This window comes from Trachurus japonicus, chromosome 22, assembly GCF_045865225.1.
Source record: "Trachurus japonicus isolate A0001 chromosome 22, Traja_1.0".
Taxonomy (NCBI): Eukaryota; Metazoa; Chordata; class Actinopteri; order Carangiformes; family Carangidae; genus Trachurus; species Trachurus japonicus.
Genome location: NC_140928.1, coordinates 14,557,019 through 14,581,670, shown reverse-complemented (window position 1 = coordinate 14,581,670; position 24,652 = coordinate 14,557,019). Strand labels below are relative to the sequence as shown.

The following is a 24,652-nucleotide window of genomic DNA, read 5'->3' as shown; positions in this document are numbered from 1 at the left end:
AAAGAGACAAATGGCAATGTCAGGTGGGTGCAAAAGGGAAAATCAGTACATCTCATAGAAGGTCAAAGTTGGCATATGAATTACAGCTTATTGCAGAAGCACTGAGCACTGTGCTGCTCTAAACAGTGAGCAAAGAATAAAGTAGCTATCTATCCACCATGTTGGGGTTGAATTTAATGGGTTATGTAACTAGCATATCTAGCCTATCGAACAAAAAACAACTCCCTAGCAAAGAATAAGCTTAGAAATTTTCACTTCAGCCCCTTCTCTCATTTTTTTTTAGCCTATAAATGAAATGAGAGATTTACACCTAAAGTGAAAGTTCAAACTCAGTCCTGATTCAGGACCACAGACCTCGGTCAAGCCTTCACCTTGTCCGCTAAAACCTTTTTTCAGATACAACACCACCCCCTAGTGGTGGTTATGGAGTATTACAACCGGCACAGGACACACATCTCCTGCTCGGGCTGGATGATACAGCGGGTACCAGAAAGTGCAGCCTCGGCAGCAGTAAGTTGAACGTGGACAGCGAATCTAACCGGTATTTTTTTTTTTTTTTTTTAGCCAATGATGAGCTGTATCTTTTCAGAGACGCGTCAGTTGTGGGACGAGGCCATCGCGGAAGTAGGATGACACCTTGTTGTGGAACAGTCACATGGTGTTTGGATGGTCAGTCGTGAAAGCCACATCAGTGTGTGTACAGCCAGACGTGTTAACCAGGCATCAGCTGCCGGCGGCGTGAGACCAGAGCCTCACCACGACCTGCTGACACCGGGGTTTCCCATATCTCAACATGCCTCACAAGAGCAAAAAGGAGAAGGTAAACTGGCTTTTGATACGTGTTCTTCAATAAATGTTATTGCATTGTCTCATTTTCTCATTCTTTGTTTTTGTTTGTTTCCCTCCCTCGTTGTTTAGGAATCATCCAAAACTGGAAGATCTAAAAAATCTGGAAGTAAAAATGGGCCTGCAGATGACCACGAGGTTAGTATTTTCACTGTCCAGAGAGAGGGCTGGCATTGAACACTTTAGTTAATAATAGGCCTATGTAAAATTAATATGATAAAGTTTTTTTTACACTAAGCTGCAAACAGTAGGCTCGTCTATAGCTACAGGGGATACCACAAAACATTCAAAGAAGTAAAGTGTCAGTCAGTGTGAACTTCAAAACAAGAAGTAATCAAAAGTATTATGAGAAGTAGGCTATTTGTTGTAAATATGGTTAAAGAGATTTGGATTAGGGCAGACTGCTTTTTGCTGATGCACCTTTTCTCTCTCTCTCTCTCTCTCTTTTTTTAAGCAAAATTGTTTATTTTGCATAAGTGAATTTGCTTTTGGTGTTACTTGAAGTTATGAGTAAACAGTCACAACAGCAGGAGCAGGAGAGGATTACTGAACACATTTTTTTATTTTTGCCTTTGGCTAGTGAATGTTGAGATGCAACTCGAGATTCAACTCAATTGCTTCAGTGTGAGGATAACAACTGACTATTACACACATGCATGTCAGATATACTCTGTCTATATGAAACGTCCCATTGTTTCTCTTAATTTTGTTACACTACTTTTTTTAAACAGTTGATTTTACACATGTTCTTTGTGACCAATTGTTGACAGCTTCCCTAGAAAACCAGCTAATCATCCATTTGTTTTTAGATTTAATGACCTTTTGTCAATGCACACAGAGTTTCTCATGTGACATCGCAGCAGGATCTCATGACTTTATTTTCTCTGAAACTGCTTGCATTCGAACCCGAGCCCTCCTCGTCATGCCCCGCTTTGCCTCTGAGGATAGTACTAGGCATTGTAGAAGCTATTTTTGTCCTTATTATTTCTGACGTACAACATTGACGCTGAGAGTAGCACATTGAGATTGGAAGAGACCTGATTGATTGACTGTTGGACCTGCTGTTTGTTCCCATCGACGGCTTTATCAGCTCTATCTGTGCTCAATTATTTTGTCCACTGAGGCCCATCACAAACTCTGTCAACAGACGCAGTGCAACACACCACCGGCTGTGATCAGGTTGCCTCACTGAAAATCACCTGATCTGATTCGGAAAGGAACTTGACCCTTAACCACAATATCCTCACCCTATCTCCCCTCCTCTTCCCTCCTCTCCCCTCCTCTTCCCTCCTCTCCTCTCCTCTCCTCTCCTCTCCTCTCCTCTCCTCTCCTCTCCTCTCCTCTCCTCTCCTCTCCTCTCCTCTCCTCTCCTCTCAGTTCAGTTCAGTTCAGTAAAATGACTCCTGTGTCATTTCCTTGGGGCCAGGAACTACCTTGCTCTATCCCTGCTCAAGTAACACAAGCCCTTCATCTGCACCTCTTGTTTCTGCAGGGCTCCAATAAGAAAGTGCCTCCTGCAATTCAGCTGATGAGAGTAAAGCAGCCGGGGTCACATTCGGCCATGAAGAGGGAGAAGAGGTTCAGCACTTCCTCTTTCCCTCTCAGTGCAAACAGAGAACTACAGAAACTACCTGCACTTGCAGGTATGCCCCCTCCACTACTCAGTATCTCAATAAGCAGCCATTCTTCGTGCTTTCTTCAAGTGCTGCTCCTCTATATTTTCCACATCTGCAATAACTCATATCCATGCATAAGCATATGCCCTTCTCTTCTGGAAAAAGCTCTCTTAGATTGCATGTTTGGCCTATATGGATGAAGGGAATCATATTAACAATTCATAGCCTTGGTGGATCCTCATAACCACCTTTTTAACCTTGAGGTCTCTGCTCACTACATAATTTATAGCTAAGCAGACTGTCCAACAGCTTTATCTGTAATGCAAATGATGCTCAATCAGCTGTATCTCCAGCCGTACCTGGAGGAAACAGATATTACCCCCAGAGGGCCAGCTCATGTAAGATAACTCTGACTCAGACTGCATGGATGGGAGACCAGAAGACAGTAGAATCTGGGTCATCCAATAATAACTCAAAACATATGCTCAAATCAAACATAAACTGTAAACCCTGATCGGGAGATGGAAGCAACTCAGGATCCTATAAACACTCCAGCCTGTATTGCACTCTAGCATGAGCACAGAGTGTGTTATTAATATTAAATACAGTAATACAGCCTGACAAAGCAGTATGAAAATTGCAATGAGGGCTTGGACTTGTTTTAAAGTTATTTCACTGATTACCAATTAGTAGGCCTATGTAACCATGATAATCATAGCAAGGCAAGCTGACCCCACTGTCACTGTTTTAATTTATTATATTGATTGGCTCTATTTGTATCACACGGATGCCAATTCTTAGACAACACAGTGAGGTTGAGGTTTGAACATTTACATCAATCTTTCATGGCTTCTTTGTTTACACACATCATTACAGACAGGATCTGACCCTAAGTGGTTTCCTGTAAACTATACCCAGCTATGCTTTGTTCTCATACCTGGATGAGCTGGGTGACATGGCGGAGGAACAACAGAGGAGCACAGCCCAGGGGATTTGCAACTTTGATGGGGATGTGGAGACACTGTGTTAAATTTCTGTTTTCTACTGTTCTACATAGGGATGTCACGATTACTTGTTTTCACATTTAATCGCGGTATTACACGCCACAATTAATTAAACGTAAAGATTCCTAAATACCGTCACTTCCCAAATAAGATGATGTTGGCACCTTATCGGCAGATGTGCGCAAAAATAAAGGTGAATGCACCGATACTGGTCCATTTATTTAATGTAACATTGACTCGGTAGGAATTTAAATGTTAGTGTGCCATTTGTATTTAAAAAAAACACAAAATAAAACAAAAAATTATTAAAATAAATGTAAACATTTGGTATAGATGACAATTTATGACCTGAATATTTCAAACACTTCCCCTGGGGGGTTAATAATTGGTCATATATTCATAGATATTTGAAATATTTTGTGTAAACAATGAGTAATGTAATTATATTTTGACTATATTTGATTTTACACATTCATAGTGTTGTGAAATTAATTAATGCATACTAATCGTGATAATCTTAATACCGTGATTATTTCTCTGACAATAATTGTACCAAGAAAATTGTAATCGTGACATCCCTAGTTCTACATGTTCAATTTCTGTGATTTTGAGGAAAAGCTGGAAAAGCTGTTATCTCAGGGATAACAAAACAACCTCCCTGACCCTTCAGCTGATTGTAGTGACCTGAAGAGACATGCATGACCAGGCAGAGTGTTGAACACGATCTCAAACTACACTCCTGACAGTTCATGGCCTGCTCTGTGATTCCAGACTCTACAAACGGAAGAGCCTACTTGTTCACTCATCCACTTACAATGGGCAATTTGTAGTTGCATGTAGTATGTTGATGATGTATGTTGAAGTCTGTAAGTTTTATCTTAGACTTCTACTTCAGACGACTTACCCTCAATACTGACTAAAAATGAAACATTAGGTGATTTATCCGTTTGTAGATTGGTAGGGTTAACCAACACTCTTTAAATATGTGATTATTTGATAAAAATTGATTTTTCAAGCAAAAAGTCCAATATAACCTAGATCATTATTCTCTTACATTTTATAGACCAAACAATTAATTGATTACTGGAAAAAAAAATTGCCAGACAAATCAATGATAAAAATAATCATTTACTGGAAAGATCCTTATCTTTTGCACTAGCATTGCCTGATCTCTGTACTATTTATTTGTGTATGATTCGTCTGTCTTTCAAACAAATGATAGTGAAATATTTACACATTTACAGTGACAATCTTATGTAGTGACATTAAGAAACAAGCATCTATGGCCTCCCTGCAGGAAAGAATTGGTTTACCTGTTTTAGCTTTTAGAGAATTTACGATACGATAAACTTTATTGTCCTATTCAGGGAAATTCGTTTGGCCACAATGACAAAAAAAACAATACACCTCAGCCATATCAACCCAGCAAACACAAGACATAACAGCATTGCACATATCCCATAACATAGCACATATGCTATTCTGTGTTTACAAGATGTCATTATATGTTAGATGTTTTGCTGTCCTACCTTCACCACATGATATTTGGTGATATAAATGATATAAATGACATGATATAAATAACTGCTGTTCATGGAGAAAAAAAAAAAAACCCTACAGGGAAAACTACTAAAAAAATGAATTCAATTCAAGAATTCAAGAGCCAAGTCAGGGCAGTGTTTGTTTGCTACTGCAAGAGAAAACATTTTTATGCAGACCTCTCCAAATGGCCCTTCAATGCTGCAGGCTGTCTAGTTACTTTTTTGTTCTCTTTGTGTGTGTGAGCCATTTTGTGTATCTGTGTGTAACAGAGATAAAGGGGAAACATGGCTCTGTGTAAAATCATCAGATGAGAGTCATACATAGGGTATTTTGATAAGGGAATAAAATATAATACATTTTTTTCTCATTGTCTAGTCTTTAATAACATCTAACGCTGAAACTCATTGGTCACTTGATGCTGTGGATGTGACTTTGAGAGTAGCACCTCACTGTCTGATGACGAGGAGGAATAAACAGTGCGTTGTTCCAAGTGTTGGTGAAACATTCAGTGATGAGCTTGTGTTACAGACGGCTCCTGTAGACATCAGCGACTGTGCTGCCATCTTCTGGTTAAAAAATGACATGGTGAAGTATCTTCAGCTGTCCTCTGTGTTTGAGTTACTGTAAGACATTGACTTCATGTGAATGGTAAGACTTGTGCTATTTGTTGTGTTTATTCCCATCAAACCTCGGGAAAAGATCAAAACCAACAGTGTGTCAGTTTCAGTTAGTGTCTCAGTAAATGACAAGTCTACAGGACAGGTAGGGTGTGGACCTGTACCTGTCTGTGCCTAGAGAATCCTACTACTTCATATCGAGCTGCACAGAAGACTTGTTTATTGTTGGTTGTGGTCCTTTGATTAGATTTGTTTACAATGAAATATAGCTACAGATTACTGGCCACAAGAGTTTTCTCAGAGATTTTTTTCTTACCCAGCCTGTCCTGCTAGTAGGAAGTAAGTGGCAGCTTCTCTGCAAATACCGGCGCCCGTTGTCATGGCTGTGGAATGTAATGGCCGAGAGTGAGAAGTGCTCAGTTATAGACTCACCGTCCTCTCCTCTCCTCTTTTACTCTCCTCTCCTATTATTATTTTTTGAGTCATATGTCTTAAAAATGTTTATATACTGTAGTTTTGTGCTTGGGGATATTTGTTTTATTTAATTAAGACATTCAGTTGTCAACATTTCACCTGAGTGTGATGTTTTTTAAATGATCATTTCAGATGCAGAACTGCTCATCATCACAGCCGCTCTCTCTCTGAACTCTTAATTAAAATTTCAATTAATTGTCTGACTGTGTCTATTGCTTGAAGACAGAACCGTCCCTTTGTTATTAAAAGCCTGTGAAAGGACTGTGAAAATGGTGCGGTGAGTCCGAATGTTATGAAAACTCTGATTGGCCATGTGGCATGGATGTGGTTTCCGCTCAGTGTGTCCTGTGATAAATCACATGAAACCAGAGGAAACTGCCTCATTATGTAAAGATGAAATGCAGATTACTCACCTTGAAGTGTTGGACTTCTGTTGGGGTGATGAATTCAAAAATGAATATTCACTTTAGCTTTAATTTGAATATAGGCTACACGACCTATAAAAAGAAGTGTAATATACCTTTGTCTTATATGACTTAGAATAGTGAATAGTTAAAAACACAGAGTTAGAAGAAGTTGCAGACAGGCTCTGCATGTGTGTGTGTGTGTGTGTGTGTGTGTGTGTGTGTGTGTGTGTGTGTGTGTGTGTGTGTGTGTGTGCGTGCGCGTGTGTGCGCTGTTTGAAGTTGCAGTATTTTCCTGTTGGGTGCATTTAATATTCCATCCTTTTGCTTTCATTTCCTGTTTACAGCTAATTTTTCTAAGCAGTACATCACCCGGAATAACATAATGCAGCAAATTCTGCCTTTGCCCCCGAATAGTGTGTGACTCAGTCCTCTCAAAGTACATTATGTGGCGCTGCTGAAGGTGGTTGATTGTGGTTTCATTTTTGTTCTTATTGGAGAAAAGCACGTCTAACACAGTCTCTCAGCTGGGTCTTTAAGTTTGTTCGATTTAAACCTAAATATTCAGCATTAGACTACACTTTCGATTGCCATGCTCTTTCATCTCGTGCAGTGAATAACCAAACCTTCCTATGTATTTCTGCGGCTTCTCTTACTAGAGAGCACCAAGTCCCCGTCCTGTCCTCAGCCCCTTATGTGGTTTCCTCTCATCTGCCTCTGTTCTTCATTGAATCCAAAGATTTGAGGCCCCCTCTGACCCTCTCCTCCACCTCCCTTTGATAAAGAACCAAGCACAGATGACAGGAGGAAACAATGAAAGACTTTGAAGATTCAGCTGGGGCCTCTCCCTCTCTCTTTCTCTCCTTCTCTCTTACTCTGAGCGCAGTAAGAGTAAGTTATTTCCAAATGCTTATCCTAAGTCAGATTATGCTGAAAACCCTGCTAATGGTTAAACTGTGGAAGAGACTTAAGTCAATCTGATCTAAGATCTGTAGCAGGCTCTGCCGTGCCGTGCAGCGCGTCACCAGAGACCAGTGAGCGGGGAGGAGGCGGGGCCAGACCAAAAAAAAAAAAATTCCAACGTATGTCCCGCCCCCTTTGCGTGCTCTCAGCCAATCACACGCCCTCTCTACCAGCAGCCTTTGCCCTCATTGCTCCGAAGCGGCCCCGGCTCGACCAATCAGCGGGCGCCTTCACTGCTTACATCACTAACTAGCCAGTTCCCTCCAGCAGCAGAGCTTCATTTTCTGATCTGCTTTTGTGCTAAAATGGAGGCTGGCCTCTCGCCCTGAGTGGATCGCCTTCCTGGTTGAGGTTTAGATGTTGACATGCAATAAATCTGGAGACAGGATGGTTGTGGATGCACCTAATTCCAATGGGCCTTTTCAGCCGGTGGCTCTTATGCACTTCAGAGGTACGTAAGGACGAATTATTCTTCCTGTATTGTCCTGGGGAATTAAGGAGAGCGAGCGAACGAGAGAGAGAGAGAGAGGGAGAGAGCTGTGCTGTGTGTTGCTGTGCTCCTGTTCCCCTCCGCTGGTTACCGCTGGGTTACTCAGCATTCAGCCGTTTTAACATAACGTCGTTGTTGTTTTTTGCGCGTTTCGGTAAACGGCCCCGTTGAACGTGAAAGGGGAGCTAGAGGAAGAGGAAAGGGGGGGACTAGTTGTTTGTGAGGCTTGTGTGCATAGCTGTGTGAGACACGGGAGCTACATAAAAATCAGGTTTTACTAGCTAGCTGCTGCTTTCTGCCCATCCCCCCGCCGAAGCCAGTGATGTCAAAGGAAGTGAGGTCATAGCCCAGGGAAGGGTCTTATCCTTTTAGTTTTTTCATGTTGTTTGATTGTAATTGTGCGCTTCTGTAGGCTAGTTGTGTGTTCAGGTATTATTATTATTATTATGAGCCGTAACCCCCCAACCACCACCACCACTACCACCTTACCCCTCCTCCTCCTCCTCCTCCTCCTCCTCAAGGAGAAGCTAAAGAGGAAATCAAACCCAGCCTGTCCTCCTCCTCAGCTGCTCTCCCACCGGCCCAGCGTTTTTGTCACACTCCAGTTCATCTGGGCACAAATTGGTCATAGTGTGTCGGCTTCAGACAGCCACTGCTCTGCAGCAGGGCAGGCAGGCAGGCAGCAGTCCCCCCTTTCTCCATCTCCCCTCCCTTTTCCCCCCTTGTTACCCTCCTCCAGCTTTGGCACCTTCAAGACATTTTTTCGTCTTCCTCGTCTTCCTCCTCTCTCTCATCAAAACAAGGCTGAAGGAAAAGAAACCACAATGTGTCTCTTCTCCTAAGTGCAGATCTTTTGTCAACAAAGCACGGCTGTCAAACGCGACCCAGCCATCTTTGTCAGAGCAGAGCAGCAAATGTTTTAGGATTACAACATCGGGCTCGGCCTCTTAATATGTGTACAATGCACTCAGTCATGTTTGAAAGGCCCAGCCTGTTACCACTGTACTCGGGTGCAGCCCAGCGTTAGATGAAGCCTCAGGCAATTATTGATTACACTCTATTGAGCCACAGAGGCGACTGCCTTGAATGACAACTCAGTGTTGGGGAACAATCAGACTCTCTGCCTCTTTCTCTATCTCTTCCCTCCCATTGTGTGTCCTTATCATTCAAAACCCCTGTTCAAACCAAATGTCCCGTGGCTAGATGTTTCCAGATTGACTCTAGATACAGTGTAGACCGGCTGCAGGTTGATGCCTCAGTGTAACGTTTGAGTGACCGCTGTAGAGCAGGTTTCAATTCATTTCTCACACATGGGGGGGAATTGAAACTACTACTAACCAAAGCAATTGTGATGTGTTTGTGGTGTCACAGTCCAGCTACAGACTTGAAAACCATCATCCACTGTTTGTTTAGTTTTTTTTTTTTTAATCTTGACACACTACACTACAAAGCAGTGGACTGCTGTTTGGAGTGGATTTGCATTCACACTTAACCTGTTTGGACACATGAACCCCAGGCCACCTGTGAATCAGGCTCCATCTTTCAACATTTCCTCAGTAGTAGTAGTAGTAGTGCTTTATTCACACACACACAATCATAATTCATTTGCCAGATCATATTGTGGACAGTTTTAAGCATATTATGCATCTATCCATGGCTGTATTTAAATTAGCCTACATCTTTTCTTTTATTTTATTTTTTGAGATGCAAGACTCAAAATGACAAACACAATGAAGCAGGCCTCGCCATTACTACTCTACTTGCAACTTGCTGCTGTGAGTCTCATGTGTGGCAATAATGCATACCTTAAGAGTTATTTTCAAACAACCAGTGGGCGTTGATCCAGGAAGTTCACACAACAGCATAAAGTACAAATGCTTCATGCACTTTTCAGGCGCTGCTTACAAACCATGGTGGAGTTCAAATGAATGAACACTTTTTATGCCTTCACAACTGTAACGCACTGACCCTCTACATATCTATAAATAGTAATCGGTCAATGTTTACATTGATCATAACATGTTGTCGATAAAGCAGATTGGCAAACCAGTTCTAGCTTCAGACTAGCAGCTGTTAATTTGACCTATTTACAGAGAAAAGTAGAGACTGTTGCTCCAATGTGACTCCAGTTATTTATTATCTTTGTTTTGCACAGGGGGGCATTAAGATAGATCTTTCTCTGTTCTCTCCAAAACATGATACTTGTGTGTGTGTGTGTGTGTCTTTGCATGCGCATGCTTGCTCTCCTAAGGCTTCTGTTAGTTACATTAATAGAAGTCACATTGTGCTTAACATCAATTTTGAGATCTCAACACTGGGCCTTTATCTGTTACACAACAAGCCGCTGGGTATTTTAGGAGTGTACAGAAACTTTATAACAAGGCAGACAGACTTATGTAATAGGAGCAACACAAGTCTGACACGGTCAGGGGTGCAAGGCATGGCAACACATTCCAGTCCAGCTTCATGTCCCAGTGCAACCAGCACAACTTGCAAAATATGTTTCAATACAAAGAGTCAGAGGCGGCGCACCAGAAGATAAACATATGCATGAACATAACAGAAAGGACCACTCTGAAATGTGCTCCTCCAACTTTCAAAACCAATTCTCAGCTTATATGTTGACCAGATATTAATCATAATGACAGTGATAAATATCACAAACCCTTCTCTCTCTCTCTCTAATGTGTTATAATCAGGAGTACTTGACTCTCAGTGTTTTCCTCTCGTGACAGCGACAGCCTCATTGGCTGTCAAATCTTTATGGAAATGGTCGATTATGGCGGCTCACACACTTACCCTCTCTCCTCTGGAATTCCCAGCCTCTCACTGTCATCAAGATAAATTGGCCGACTTGAAACTGACACTGCAGAAGTGTGGTGTGTGTGTCCCTGTGTGTGTGCGTGTGTGTGTGTTCCAGCCAAGTCTCCATTATGTCTGAATAGGATAAATCTCTTCTTACCTTGAATCTGCCTGTTTGCAAGAATGTCAACCACCTCTGTCTGTGTGTGTGTGTGTGTGTGTGTGTGTGTGTGTGCGTGTAATGCGCGCGCTCCTATCTATGGTTTTTGACGCTTTTTGTGTACTCTCACTGAAATTCGGACATCAGCAAATAAGTCTTGCTGCCACTTATTTCTCTGCAAGTATTTCCTTCCTATTGCACTGACCAAATTGACAGATACTCCAGTCTGTGTCTTTGCTCATTAACACTCTTGCATTTAACATAACTCAAGAGTTATATGTTATATGTTTTCCTACATTAATGCAATCAGTCAATGCAGCATGTTTGCATTAATGCCCTTTGCCCTTATATCACATGCTTATTATTTATGCATTTTCTTTAATCCCGGTGCCAAATTCATAAATCACAGTTTATCTTCAAACCTGATTTGCCTATCTTAGTAATGGGAAGCCTCCTGCCCACAGGTTACAGTACAGTCACGGAAGAAGAATGGGATCCATCTGCTTTCTTTTTTCCTCTGACGTACGCCATGTGCAGACTGGGGTGATAAATTAAAGGAAAAACAACACTAAGTGTCTCAGTAAGGTGTTGATGCCACCAGAACAGCTTCAATACTCCTTCACATCGACTCTGCTGCAGGGATGACGACCGCTCTCCTGGAGATATTAGCTTATGACGGCAGCGGAGAATGCCGTCGGCCCCAAAATCCGCCATAGTTGTTGAACTGGATTGAGATCAGGTGACTGTGAAGGCCATAGCATATGATTCACGTCATTGTCATACTCGTCAAAGTATTCAGAGACTGTGTGGAGGCGTCGTCAGAGGAGACCACTTCCATTAGATTAGAGACAGACAACACTGAGAGAGAGGGTCAAGCATTGTACCATTCTCTTTAATGAACGAACGCCACACACATGCACTCGCCCACTTGTGGAGAATATACTGAAGGATGACTCATTTGATCATATCCCACCCCCCCCACCCCACTCACCACCAGTGCCTATGGTTTTTGCACCGCTCAGCTCTCAAATGTGCATTCATCTTTGTAATGAAGGGTTTAAGCACCGCAATCCCAGTATAACATCCCTCCCCATCCCTCTGAGTAATTCTCGACAGGCTGTCGTCGTTGCCGACACGGTCTGATCAGGTCCTGTATTGACATTCCTCACCGGTCACCTGAGGAAGAGCCGCTCCTCGCCACAGCGCTGTGGACCGTATTGTCTGGTCCCGTTCACTGACCTCTTTTTACCGTTGATCCAAATGCAGATGTGGCTTCATTCGCTGTTCCTATTGAAACCCCAGACCGCTGGTCGGCCTTTGTGATCGAGGCTCCTGCCATCCTGTGCCCAAACAATGAACTCTCCTTCAAAGTCACTTTAGATCTTTTCCTCTGGGCCCTCTCGCCACTTTTCCTACGTGCCACAGAGCATGACTGGATTTTAATTGCGTCACCGTGCCGTGTTATGTGGCGCGTCTGCGTGGAAGGCAGCATTTTCTCCTCCGTTTTATTCAGGTATTTCCTTTTTTAATTTGTCTCCCATCTGTATGTAACCGATCCCACGGCGCCAGCGTCCTCCTCCTCGTGTGCCAGCAGCCTCTGAGACTCATGCCGGCTCGTAGCCCCTATTGTTAATACCACACCTTTCACTGATTGGTAATTATGGGGTATAGAGGAAACACACAGTCTTTGCTGCACGTCAATGAGGTTAAACGCTGTTGACGGTGGTTAATGCTGTATGGTTTTCATGTCCCAGTGAGATAATTCTCACTTCAGCACCTTCCACCTTCTGTTGTGGCCGTGCTCGACTTCTTTTGAATTTTAAGAGAATAGTGTCTGGTTTGTTGTTCTCTGTCACACACAGGTCACACCTAAACCAGAGCAGACCTGAATGAAGGAGTCGGTACGAGTCGAGCAAACTAAACCGCATTTACGTCTGACAGCCACATGAGAGCATCTCGATCCGGCGATCTTCTTATCAGTGTTGCACGCAGCTGCTTCTGTCATTTGCAATAACCCCACACCTGGAGGGACACTGTGACGTCATTCATTTGCCTTTTCTTTTCTTTTCTTTTTTTTTTAATTACAGCTCCAGGTGGGGCAATACAGAACTAAACCTCCATCAGACATACAGGGAAGGGACTCGTCTGTATCCTGCGGTCATCAGAGTTTTATACAAGATAATCATCTTTTAAAAACATGTCCTTTTATCTTATCTGTAACGACGAGTAAGGGGCTGTTTTGAAATGTCAGTCTAACTATGGACGATAAAGGTTTATTTGCATCTGTCAGAAGGAGTTACATAGCCAAAGGTGGCACTGGCTCCCGTTTTAAAATGTCATTGTCAACAGTTGTTCTTTCGTACAAAGATTGTGTGTTTTTAATTGGCTGTTTTCGTAATGGAAGAAAATTTAGGGACGGAGAAAGGAAAGACGAGGCCAAACATTGTTAAGGAAAGAGAAAGGGAAACCGGCCACGTCAGAGCCACGCCACATAACTACATAATTGTGGTGTCGGTGCGTGTTATTGCCGCGCCACACGAGCAGGTAGGAATTTAGCAACAGTGGTTTCCTCCTTACGTTGTCATGCGTGAAGTTGTTGACTCGCCGAGACTGTTTGTTTACAAGCCTGTGCTCTCGGGGAGGAAATTAGGCGAGAGAGGAAATCCTCAAATCACCACGGACAGAAGTATAATGACAGACTTAAATAATGAGGTGCAACTTTGTGCGAAGTGTGACCGCTCACCTAGTTCCCAAATCCATCATCCTCCGCTGCGCTCCCTCTCCGTCCTGTGTTTTGTCCTGGTCTCTGCTCTGTGGGCTCTAACCACCTCAGCCTTTCTCTCAATGCACTTAAGGCTTCATGACTCATTTGCCGGTCTAAATCACTCTCTTGCTACCTCCTGTTACTTATTTCCATCACATTGTTGCTTCAACTGTCATCCCTGACAGTGCAGCCGCCCCCTCCTTTCTCTTGTGACCCCTCACTCTTTGAACATGGCTCCGATCTCAGATATTCTCAAGCGCAACATTTCATCACCACCGTGTTTCGCCTTCAACTCTCTCTCTCTCTCGGTTGTCCCTGGACTCTTTTCTCTTCTCTCTCTTTTTTTTCCCTTCACCCACCTCATTTTTCCTTTTCTTCTTCTGTCTTTCTTTAGATGTGGCCCCCGCGGAGCAGGAGAAGCTCTTCATCCAGAAGCTACGGCAGTGCTGCGTTCTTTTCGACTTCCTGTCTGACCCGCTGAGCGACCTGAAATGGAAGGAAGTGAAGCGGGCGGCGTTGAGCGAGATGGTGGAGTACATCACCCACAACAGGAATGTCATCACAGAGCCCATCTACCCAGAGGTGGTGCACATGGTCAGTACGGCTGGAGGTTATGTTTGCAGTCAAAGCTGGAGACGAGGGCGAGGGTGAAACTGAGGATAGGGGCCGACCTCGGAGAAGTAGTGGGTTTGTGTCCCAGCTGATGTTTGTTTGTGATGATAGGGGCTTTTTCCTGTTGGGACTGGTTTTCCCAAAGTATCAACTTCTCATCCTACAGTCTTTTTTTTTTTTTTTTAAGCAACTACTTCTTAAATGTACAGATTTTATGTTTTGCTTTGTCATGTATATATTATTAAACTGAATGTGTTTGGGTTTTGGACAGAAATAACAAGTCAAAGATCATTTTGACCTAATGGATTTAAAAACCTATTTCTGATATTTAGCAGCCCAAACTACAATCTTAATTTCCTGTAGTTGTAAATCTGGGCATGAGTTCGGGGAGGAGTATAACTACTGGATGGATGGATTTTTAAAAAACTAGCTGCGGTGTGATAAAGTTATTGCCAGACAGAGTGTAGAAGGTTAAAGCCAGTGTAACATATTATGTTGAAGTCTTTTATTTCCTTTAAAAGCTCAATCAATAGAATAACCTGGAGGATGATTTGTAATAAAATGCAAATTTCTCTATTGCCAATCGATTCAATGTTCACTCTGAACATGAACGCTTTGTCATGATGAGAGGGTCTTTCCCAGTGAAGGACTTTTCACTGGCGCAGGGAGGGGTAATTCATTTTACATTAACAGCAGAAGCTACAGTGCTTTTGCTTTTACTTTGATTTTAATAGCAACTAAACTTTAAACAAATCTGAGCAAAACAATATTATGATGACATACGCTCCAGTTTTTATTTTATCACAGTCTGGAGAGTGCTGAGAAACAGAAATGGCCGCTATAAACACAATGAAAACGCTGCAGTTTTATTTAGGCCTCTCCCACTTCTCCGCCGTTATCTTTTCATCATTTAAAACCAACAACAGAATTGCTATAATCACAGTTATAACATTCCCATTTACAGGTCCTATTGTGGAGGTAATGTGCAGTCGACTCCGCAGCCTGTTCTGGGTTAAAGTGCAGCACAGTCTGGACGGTCTATCTACCTTGTAGCTTGTCTTTTCAAACAAGGCTCCCAGTGTTTTAGTAGGCCACCTGCAGTGTCCCATGATCTGCCTGGCAGAGAACAGCAGCCCACAGGGGAGTCAGTTGACACTGTGAGAGACCAGAAACACAACACACTTAGATTATTGTGGGCCAAACCCTTGGAGGCCACTTTCAAAGTTAACATCAACCTGAAAAGAAAAGCAAATTTAGAAATAACCTACGATGGGACACTTTCAGAAAAACGTTTTGAATCGTAACTAAAAATTTGAGTTAAATTTGTCCCAGACGCTGAGGCGGTGATGAATCAAGAGGAACCAAATCATGAAATGTGACACTAACACGTGTTCCTAATCTTTAAACACAAGGGGCCAGCAGCTGAATAAATTAGCTGCACTCCTCATATGATGCCAGCATTTATAATCAACCTTTAAGCAAACTTTCCACAAGCAAGTGCATCTAGTATATGATCTGCCTCTGGCTTTGAACTGACTCCATGTGCTTCAGACTGTGTGGAGACTTTCCCCAGAGGAGGCTGTGCTGTACACGCTCAGTAACAGAGATGCTGCTTTCACTCCATTTGCAGCTTCTTGAAAACAGTCGAATTCAAGTAGCAGTCGTTTGATGTGGTTTCACTCTTGGTTTAACCATATGTCACGACAGTAAACATTTTTTCACATGTGGGAAACTTCTGACAGGAAGTCCAGTTTCTTTTTCTTTCTCTCTCTCTTTTTTTTTAAAAACATTTTGTAATACACCCTCACCGACCTTGGTAGAGCCACAAGCTGTATATTTTCAAACTTAAATTAAAAAACATGAACTATGCCTTCAGGTTATAAAAATAAAAGGACACTGACGTGAATAGCATTCTGTCCGGGGAAACAAACATTCAGGGTATCACTTTCATTTTTCTTCTCCTTCTTCTTCTTCCAGTTTGCTGTGAATATGTTCAGGACATTGCCTCCATCGTCCAACCCGACTGGAGCCGAGTTTGATCCAGAGGAAGATGAGCCGACACTTGAAGCGGCGTGGCCACACCTCCAGGTTGACATTTTAATCAGTGAATCACCTTCGAAACAATGAGCGGTGTCTCAAATCAAAGAAACACCCACAACTGAAGTGTGCTAGATGCCTTTGAAATCATGAACTTTACTGAATTAACTCTAATCCGCTTCAACACCTGTTTCTTTCCGTTGCAGCTCGTCTACGAATTTTTCCTTAGGTTTTTAGAATCGCCTGACTTTCAGCCTAACATAGCGAAGAAATACATCGACCAGAAATTCGTCATGCAGGTAGGAAAAGTAAAAAGTAAACTAGAAACACAGTTCTCATTGTGGCCATTATTTTGGTAACATTTCACTTTTCTGGCGTCGCAGCTCTTGGAACTATTTGACAGTGAGGATCCCAGGGAGAGAGACTTCCTCAAAACCACCCTCCACAGGATCTATGGAAAGTTCCTGGGGCTGCGAGCGTACATCAGGAAACAGATCAATAACATTTTCTATAGGTCGGTGCAGTTCTGCCGCTGCTCTGTTTGGTTTTTAATCGTGTATACAAAGACAAACTGTCGACATCTTTTCCGCGCCTAAAATCGGTTCCTGTTTGTTTTCACAGGTTTATCTATGAGACAGAGCACCATAATGGTATAGCTGAACTACTGGAAATACTTGGAAGGTATGAGCTTTTACTTAAGCTACAAGCTTTGTTGAGTGCAGCTGTGGTGGCCACTTTTATAATCATAAGTAATGGTTCCTGTTCATTTCTACTGATGCAATAATCACCACACAAAGGAACAAAACATGAAGCTGAAAATGCATTTCATGATTGTCTCATAATGTCAATGTTTCATAAGTATTTTTTTAATTCCCTCCCAGCTATTTGAAGCTATTGAAATGTTACAATTCCTTTGTCTTTTATGTTGCAGCATAATCAATGGATTTGCCTTACCACTAAAAGAAGAGCACAAAATTTTCCTGTTGAAGGTTTTATTGCCTCTGCACAAAGTCAAATCACTCAGTGTCTACCATCCACAGGTAAGTTTGTTAAGAAGCTCCATCGAGGGTCTTTTTTTTTTAAACTAAGAAGCTCTTTGGAGATAAAGCATAATGCATTATTTACCTCTCGTATTTAAATATTCTTGTCCTAACCTGCCTTAAGTGCACTCCTCCGCTGCGGCAGGGTTTGTCGAAAAACTCGTGGTGCATGTTCCAGCCAGTCTGTGCCTGAGGTGCCCCGCGTCCCCTGCCGCGCTACCTTTTAGTTTGCTTGTGCGTAAATTCAAATACAGTGACGGTTTAACAGTCTCTATCTGTTTGTGTTTTGCAGCTGGCTTACTGCGTGGTGCAGTTTTTGGAAAAGGACAGCACTCTAACTGAGCCGGTATGTCTCTTGGCCTGTTTTTTAGACACAGAAGCTACATTCTTTATTTCTGCCGTAACAGTTATTAAATAAAACTAATCTACCCATCTTTACCTTCCCTTCAGGTGGTAATGGCTCTTCTAAAGTACTGGCCAAAGACTCACAGTCCTAAGGAGGTGATGTTCCTCAACGAGCTGGAGGAGATCCTGGACGTCATCGAACCCTCTGAGTTTGTCAAGGTTCAGGAGCCTCTGTTCAGACAGCTGGCCAAGTGTGTGTCCAGCCCCCACTTCCAGGTAAATGTTGCATATTCACAGTATTTCCCTAATATAATTACTCTGGGTATTTTCAACTATTCATTTCCCCTTACTGACTGAGGCGTTGCATATTGTTTCCTGTAGGTGGCAGAGAGAGCTCTGTACTACTGGAACAACGAGTACATCATGAGTCTCATCAGCGACAACGCCGCAAAGATTCTGCCGATCATGTTTCCTGCTCTTTACCGCAACTCAAAGACCCACTGGAACAAGTAAAGACACCAGAGTTTAGCACCTTCACACAGCACAGAGTGCTAATGTCCCTTTAACATACTGTATGTACTTCACACTGCGTGTAGCACCAGCCTACACCACACCCAAGAAAATAGCTCACATAGTGATATCTTGTGTGTGCTGTGTGTGTGTGTGTATGTATATATATATATATATATATATATATATATATATATATATAGATGGGGTTTGGCCACAGAAAGTGAAAGCAGATGTATTGATCATAATGACTTTCTAAAAGGTTGCTTCACGTAACCAATTCACAATAACATAAAATATCACCAACAGCAATTCAAAATTTTAACATTTTTGTCAATGAATATCAGTCTCTGATAATAATTGAGGTTTGATGCTGAGGGACTAAACTGGCCATTCAAGTTATGCCTGTTTTTTTGTACAATTTTGACCTTTGACCGACTGCGTGTGTGTGTGTGTGTGTGTGTGTTCACAGGACCATCCATGGCCTCATCTACAACGCTCTGAAGCTTTTCATGGAGATGAATCAGAAGCTCTTTGATGATTGCACACAGCAGTTCAGGGCTGAGAAAAACAAGTAGGCAGCGGCGCAGACAAGACTCCTCTCCCACTCAATGAAATCTCTTACAATAACTGTGATGTCTGAGTGACACATAATTGCAGTCGGCCTTTAAGCAGCGCGGCTGAATTGTTGTGTTGGATTTCACATTTAATCAGCAGTGGAACAGATTATTGACAGGAAGGTTTTGTTTTGCTTTTGTCCCGACAGAGAGAAGGCAAAGTCGAAAGAACGCGAAGAGGCTTGGATCAAGATCGAGAACCTCGCCAAGTCGAACCCACAGGTGAGGAGCAGTGTGTGCAATAAACTCATTTCAAAATCCACCTCCCCCCCGCCCGCTACTAAAGTGTGTATGAGTGTGTGTGTGTGTGTGTAGGCCGGGCTATATAATAAGGAGTGTCTTGCGCTTCCTGTTTCTGAATTGTAGTTCCCTCCCATCTTATCTTGTTTACTTTTGTTTTGATGCAACACTTTTTCCCCAAAATTCCTCCCCTGATAACGATGGAGACATTTTGTCGAGTGCTCTGAACATACGCTTAGTTGTGGTGCATGGTGTGACCGGATCCCTGAAAGTCTTTGACTCAAGAGTAACTTGCTTTTTAAAAAAAAAAAAAAAAATTCCTCTTTCCCCTTTCTAAAACTGATTTTTGCAATTACACCAAAATTATTTAAGGAACTTTTCAGGAAATACACGTTAGTGCTCAGGAAATAGGAAAAGAAATATGAAACTACTGCTAGCTTGATTTAGCTTAGCTTAGCACGAAGACAGCTACCTCTGTCCAGACAATTGGCAAAATATCAAACTATTATTATGCAACAAAGCCGCCCAGCTACTGTGCTGAAGATCTCTATATCTGACAAGTGGCTTTTTCATTATCACCATTTGCTCCATTTCCAAATAAATCGGCACTGATCATGATTTTAATCCTACACCTCAACTAAATCACATTATCCTGACAACCACAATAGATCAGAGTCCCTTATTTGAATTCATTCATCCATTCAGAGCCTCTTGATTCATTCTACTTTGCATGCGACTGAAAGTCTTTTCTCCATCCCCTTTGTGTTTTCTTCTTTTTTTTGTTTTCTGTTTCCCTTTCTTTTCATCATAGTTCTCTATGTATGTTGATTCCTCTGACCTCAATAGTCCTGTAGCAATGGAGACGGATGTCCCTTTGATAGAAGATGTTCAGAGGTTAAAAAAGACAGTTGAGGAGGGCGCGACTCAGGTAAACCTGACTTTCTCTCTGTCTCTGTTCATCTTTCCTCTTTTAATCACTCCATACATTGATAAATTTGTCTATTACCAACGTTTGCAAAGTCTTTTAACTGAAGCTACTTACACTACAGTAATTCTCACTGCATACAGTGTGTATTGAATATAGTCTTTGTTTTATTTTCTTTAGTTTGTTTAAAAAAGCTAAAAACAAACAAATCTGGACTAAACACTGGAATCAAGACTTTTCTGTTTAGTGTGTTTACTTTCCCTTGCATGATGTCTAAGTAGTAAGGAGGCCAGAGTGTTCAATATTGTCTACAAAAAGAACCAATAATTAAAAAAAAGCAAAAGCTACTCGTTTCAAACTTGGCTTATTATTCTGAAATGGGATTTCATCATTTTTATGATAACAAGTGACAACATAAATATCATGTAAATTAAAATAATCATGACTCATTTAATTGTGTCACTTTTTATGTCATAATGACAAAGTGACAAGATTTTGAAGAAAGAGTCTGATCATGTGTTGTTTATTTAATATTGAACACTTTGGTGCTCCTAAATGTAGTTTAGGGTGATTGGTGTATTTTGGTCAAAGTTGTTGTTTTGTAATATTTTTTCTTTCCTCAGTACAGCATGCTTTTAACTCAGTCAGTCTGTGTTTTCCTCTGTTAATTGGATTTGAACATATGTAACTGGATTGAGCTCCAGCTGTTGTTGTGCTTCATCTCATAGATAAGATCAGAACAGGGACAGTTTGACATGTTGACAGAAGATGATGACATGAAATGTTGTAAATGGGCCTAAACGTCTTCCCCCCTGTCTTCGCTCTCCGTCTCGACAGTTGCAACATGACCAGCGGAAAGAGCGGCCAATGGTGCGACGTAAATCTGAGTTGCCTCAGGATATCTACACCACAAAAGCCTTGGAGTCCCACCGCAGAGCTGAAGACATGTTGACCACCCACGACGGACTCTAGGTCCCACCACCTGCCGGCTCTTGGTTCAACTGCCCCTCCTACCCCCCCTTGACAGCCATGGATATCCTCCTGGCCCAGGCGCCAGAACTACGCTGGTGTCCCACACTGGGCGCTCATCCTCCTACCCACCGTCATTTTACCCAGAATCCTTAGTTCTCCTTCATTCCTGCTGCCCCAGTGCAGAAGCCCTGTATCCACCCTCCCTCAGATTTCTGCTTTCTCAGGTTTTTTTCTTTATTTGAAGAGGAGCGGGATTGTGTTTTGTGTGTCTTTTCAGCCCTCGCCACATTCAGCGTGTTCTCCTACTGTTTTCCCTTTTACCCGGTTCCTTCATTCCTTTTTTTGCAAACTTGTTGGCAAAGGATCGGACATGGTTACATAGGAACTGACTGACTCACTGTCTAAGGATCGTCTCTTGGTCTCTGCTTGGTTTTCTTTTCTGTCAAAGGGAACAAAAACAGAACCCATTGGTCAAATGAAAGACAAGACTTTCCTGTCATCCGTTGTATGTTTTCTTTTCTTTTTTTGCTCAATCTGACGGACATCTTATCAGTGCCAAGACTGTTGTGCTCTTTGTTTGTTTTTGTGTCATGTTTTTAATCTGTGACTTAAACGGGGACACTTGCCTTTGTTTCTGGTCACTGGTGTTTGAATTTTATTATTTTTATTTTAGTTTAGCACACTTAAGACCAAACTGAGGCCTGTCCTTAGCCTTGTAACGTCCAGGAAAGATGGCAAGGAAAGAGGAGGTTGTCCTGTGGACATCTGACACTTTCCATTTTATTGTTTTGTGCCATATGCCGCTTTTATATGCTTGCTTCCTTATGTTCATCGGCAATATTTGAAAACCAGACCATAGTGATGCCTAGACAGTTCAAACAATGGTACTCACTGTGTTTGAGTTTAGTAGATGAGGCTTTAAAGCTGAACGAAAGCTGTATGTATTCGCTACCTAAGTTGCAGTATACTGGGCTTTATAACATGTATATAATGGCTACATGCTGTGTAGAAAACCTGAGAGCACGGCTGTGCAATGTTCAAGGTGAGTGTTGGGTATATAGATATATACTGTAAAATGAACAGTGACGATTATCTGTGTAAAGGAAATATAGTCAGATGATCTTTTTTGTTTTTACTGTGAGAGGGGGCACAGATCTGTTCGTGTGTTTTAACACCTAAATACTCCACTCACTGATGGTTTCTGGCAGCCATTACTAAGCTAGGACCTCTTCTCCTTATGTTTATTTTTGAAGAGCATGAAGCTATATTGGTCTTGTTTGTTATAAAGGTTTTAAAATCATCATTATTAATAAAAAAATAAAATAAAAGAAGTTAATTAATAATGATCATTATTAATTAATTTATTATCAAACGTGAGACCTGGTAACCTCAGTAGCTATTAACATTCTGACACGATTAATACCAACATAATTTGATGAGCTACCAAAATCCTCCGTTTTCAATGTAAAGGTGTGGCATGTTTGTGTTGCTACCATTCCTGGATTCATTTGACTGGTTTGCGGGTTTTTGTATATTGTCCACCTCTCAGTGAGGAAGATGTTTAAGGTTGGAAAGTATCTTCCAGTCAGTACCATTGTTTAAACTGAGGAGGTCTGCTAGATTTCTTCATATTTGACGTGTTGTATTTCTTTGTCTTGTCTCTGGAGGTTAATAGCGTGGATGTCAGGTTTTGAATTATGTTTTTCTTTTCTTTTTTTTCTGGCCGTTGAGAAAAGCCCAGCGCTGAAACAGACTGGTATCAAATGGCCACAAAAATGCCAGATGCTGAAAATAAACTGACATTGTGACTTGGCTTGTTAACTGTATTAATACTGTATTTGCTTGAATGCAAAAAGATGTAAATTAAAACTACCATGTCAAACATGTACCTTTTACCCTGGAGGAATGCCATTCACCAAACCGATTTCTGTTGTTGAGGTCATTGCATTTATGAAACAGTCCTGCTTGCTGGGAGAGATGTTTTATGGATTTTATGAGTTGAGTCAGAGATGTTAGAGGTTTATTTTAGTGCTGAAAACAAGTCATCCGTGATAACAAGAGATGATTTAAAAATGATTCGGTGGCTTGTTCTTTCTGCAGGATCTTTGCAGATCTTTTAATTTTAACATATTATTTCCAAAACATGATAACTTAAAGTGTCCTTTTGTATGTGACCTGTACTATATGATTCATTTAATATTGTATATATGATTTACCTTGTTTCATGTAGTGTTATATATCTAGATTAATTTTGTACAAATTGTCCCTCTGTACAGAATAAAACATCAATAGCAAGTGAAAGAAGTCAATCTGGCACATACCGTTTTATTTCTCCTCCTCTGGCTGTACTTCCAGTGACTAAATAATTTAGAAAATGTTCTTATTTTTCTTATCAAAATCTGCAAAGTTCCCTCCCTCCTCCAAATACCTGACAAATGTTCAAGCCCGTTGTGTTCTCCGATCACTGTCTTTAGTGGTGTACAACTATATAGAATGAATAAAGAGATTATTTGAATATATATTTTCAACCATGCATCCATTTTGGCTTTAATCGACTTGAGTGGGAACACATCCTAAATGTAGAATATAAACAGATGAGTCTGAGATCTAACATGGATTGTGTTACCAGTAATGTTTGGGCAGACGCAGTCATTCAAGAGCCCACAAAACGATTAACACGGTTTTAACAGTTTGATACTTTCTGACGAATTTTATGCTCCTCTGTTAAGGGCGTCAAAGAGCTGGGTACAGACGTAATGTGTCCCTCCCTGGTTAAATACAATGGTTTGCATTGATTATTTATCAGTGATTCCTGTTGACAATGCTTCTTTTCCATTGGTGCTCTCCAAATACTTAATGAGGCTGAAAATCTTAACGACTTCCTTGATGAATTTGCCTTTAAAAACAAGGTAGGATAAAATACTGTCACAGGCTTTGTGATCACAAGTAGAGAGTTTATGTATTTGTTTATGCACAGTCCATTTACAACATAAAACAAAACAAGACTTTTGCTTGATTTATACATGCATGAAGAGCAAAATTTCAGCGTTACCACTTGTAATACTTTTCCACATATTTGGGTTTTAATGAGTTTAAAATAAAAACACAGGCATTTGAAGAAGATAAAAAAAAAGGTTAATTTTGCAAAGATTATTCTTACACCCTTGGGCTTGTGAAAATTACAAAGCAAAGCCAGTGTCATAAAAAACAAAACAATGGTTTACAATGAGAAGATTTTATGACAAACAAGTGGAATGAGTCTTAACCGGTTTGACTGTACAGTTTGTCTTAACCTGGTTTGATCCCGTGGCAGCGTTAGATGTACTGGGCTGTTTTGAACACAGGGGGGAGCCAGATAGTTGGAAATGGACATTTGCTAACAGGAGTCACTGTTGAAAGTTGCAACATGAAGAAGCTACCGGTTTTCTATTATACCATGCAGAGACTCTCCTGCTGATCTGGATGCAGTTTTCATCCCGCCGGCTTCATCAAGTATCTAATCTGTGAAGGCTTTTAAAGATGACGTGGAATCCAGTAACCATCAACATAAGTCATCCACTTATCAGTTGAAACTCAGATTTACTCTATATCCAGATGCACAAATACACTGCAGTGACCATGTCTGTCTTTTCCAGCAGCGCCCTCACATGATGGATGTGACTGCAACATAAA

The 24,652-nt window shown here is 41.5% G+C and overlaps 1 protein-coding gene across 4 annotated transcripts; it reads left to right on the top strand.

Annotated features, from left to right (window-relative positions):
* Positions 1 to 465: 465 nt before the first annotated feature.
* ppp2r5ca (protein phosphatase 2, regulatory subunit B', gamma a) lies at positions 466 to 23,289 on the top strand. Of its 4 annotated transcripts, XM_085768375.1 has the most exons (16): positions 466 to 820; positions 919 to 984; positions 2,339 to 2,489; positions 14,077 to 14,276; positions 16,272 to 16,382; positions 16,538 to 16,630; positions 16,715 to 16,845; positions 16,953 to 17,012; positions 17,263 to 17,371; positions 17,664 to 17,717; positions 17,822 to 17,992; positions 18,098 to 18,225; positions 18,699 to 18,800; positions 18,993 to 19,065; positions 19,895 to 20,011; positions 20,846 to 22,866. In XM_085768375.1, the coding sequence occupies exons 1-16, from the start codon at positions 794 to 796 to the stop codon at positions 20,978 to 20,980; spliced, it is 1,728 nt and encodes a 575-aa protein (XP_085624501.1). In that variant the 5' UTR covers positions 466 to 793; the 3' UTR covers positions 20,981 to 22,866. The 4 variants fall into 4 exon arrangements, with proteins under 4 accessions (XP_085624501.1, XP_085624500.1, XP_085624497.1 ...); XM_085768374.1 differs by lacking the exons at positions 466 to 820; positions 919 to 984; positions 2,339 to 2,489 and adding an exon at positions 7,691 to 7,917 and having other exon boundaries at positions 19,930 to 20,011; positions 20,846 to 23,289; XM_085768371.1 differs by lacking the exons at positions 466 to 820; positions 919 to 984; positions 2,339 to 2,489 and adding an exon at positions 7,691 to 7,917 and having other exon boundaries at positions 20,846 to 23,289.
* Positions 23,290 to 24,652: the final 1,363 nt, after the last annotated feature.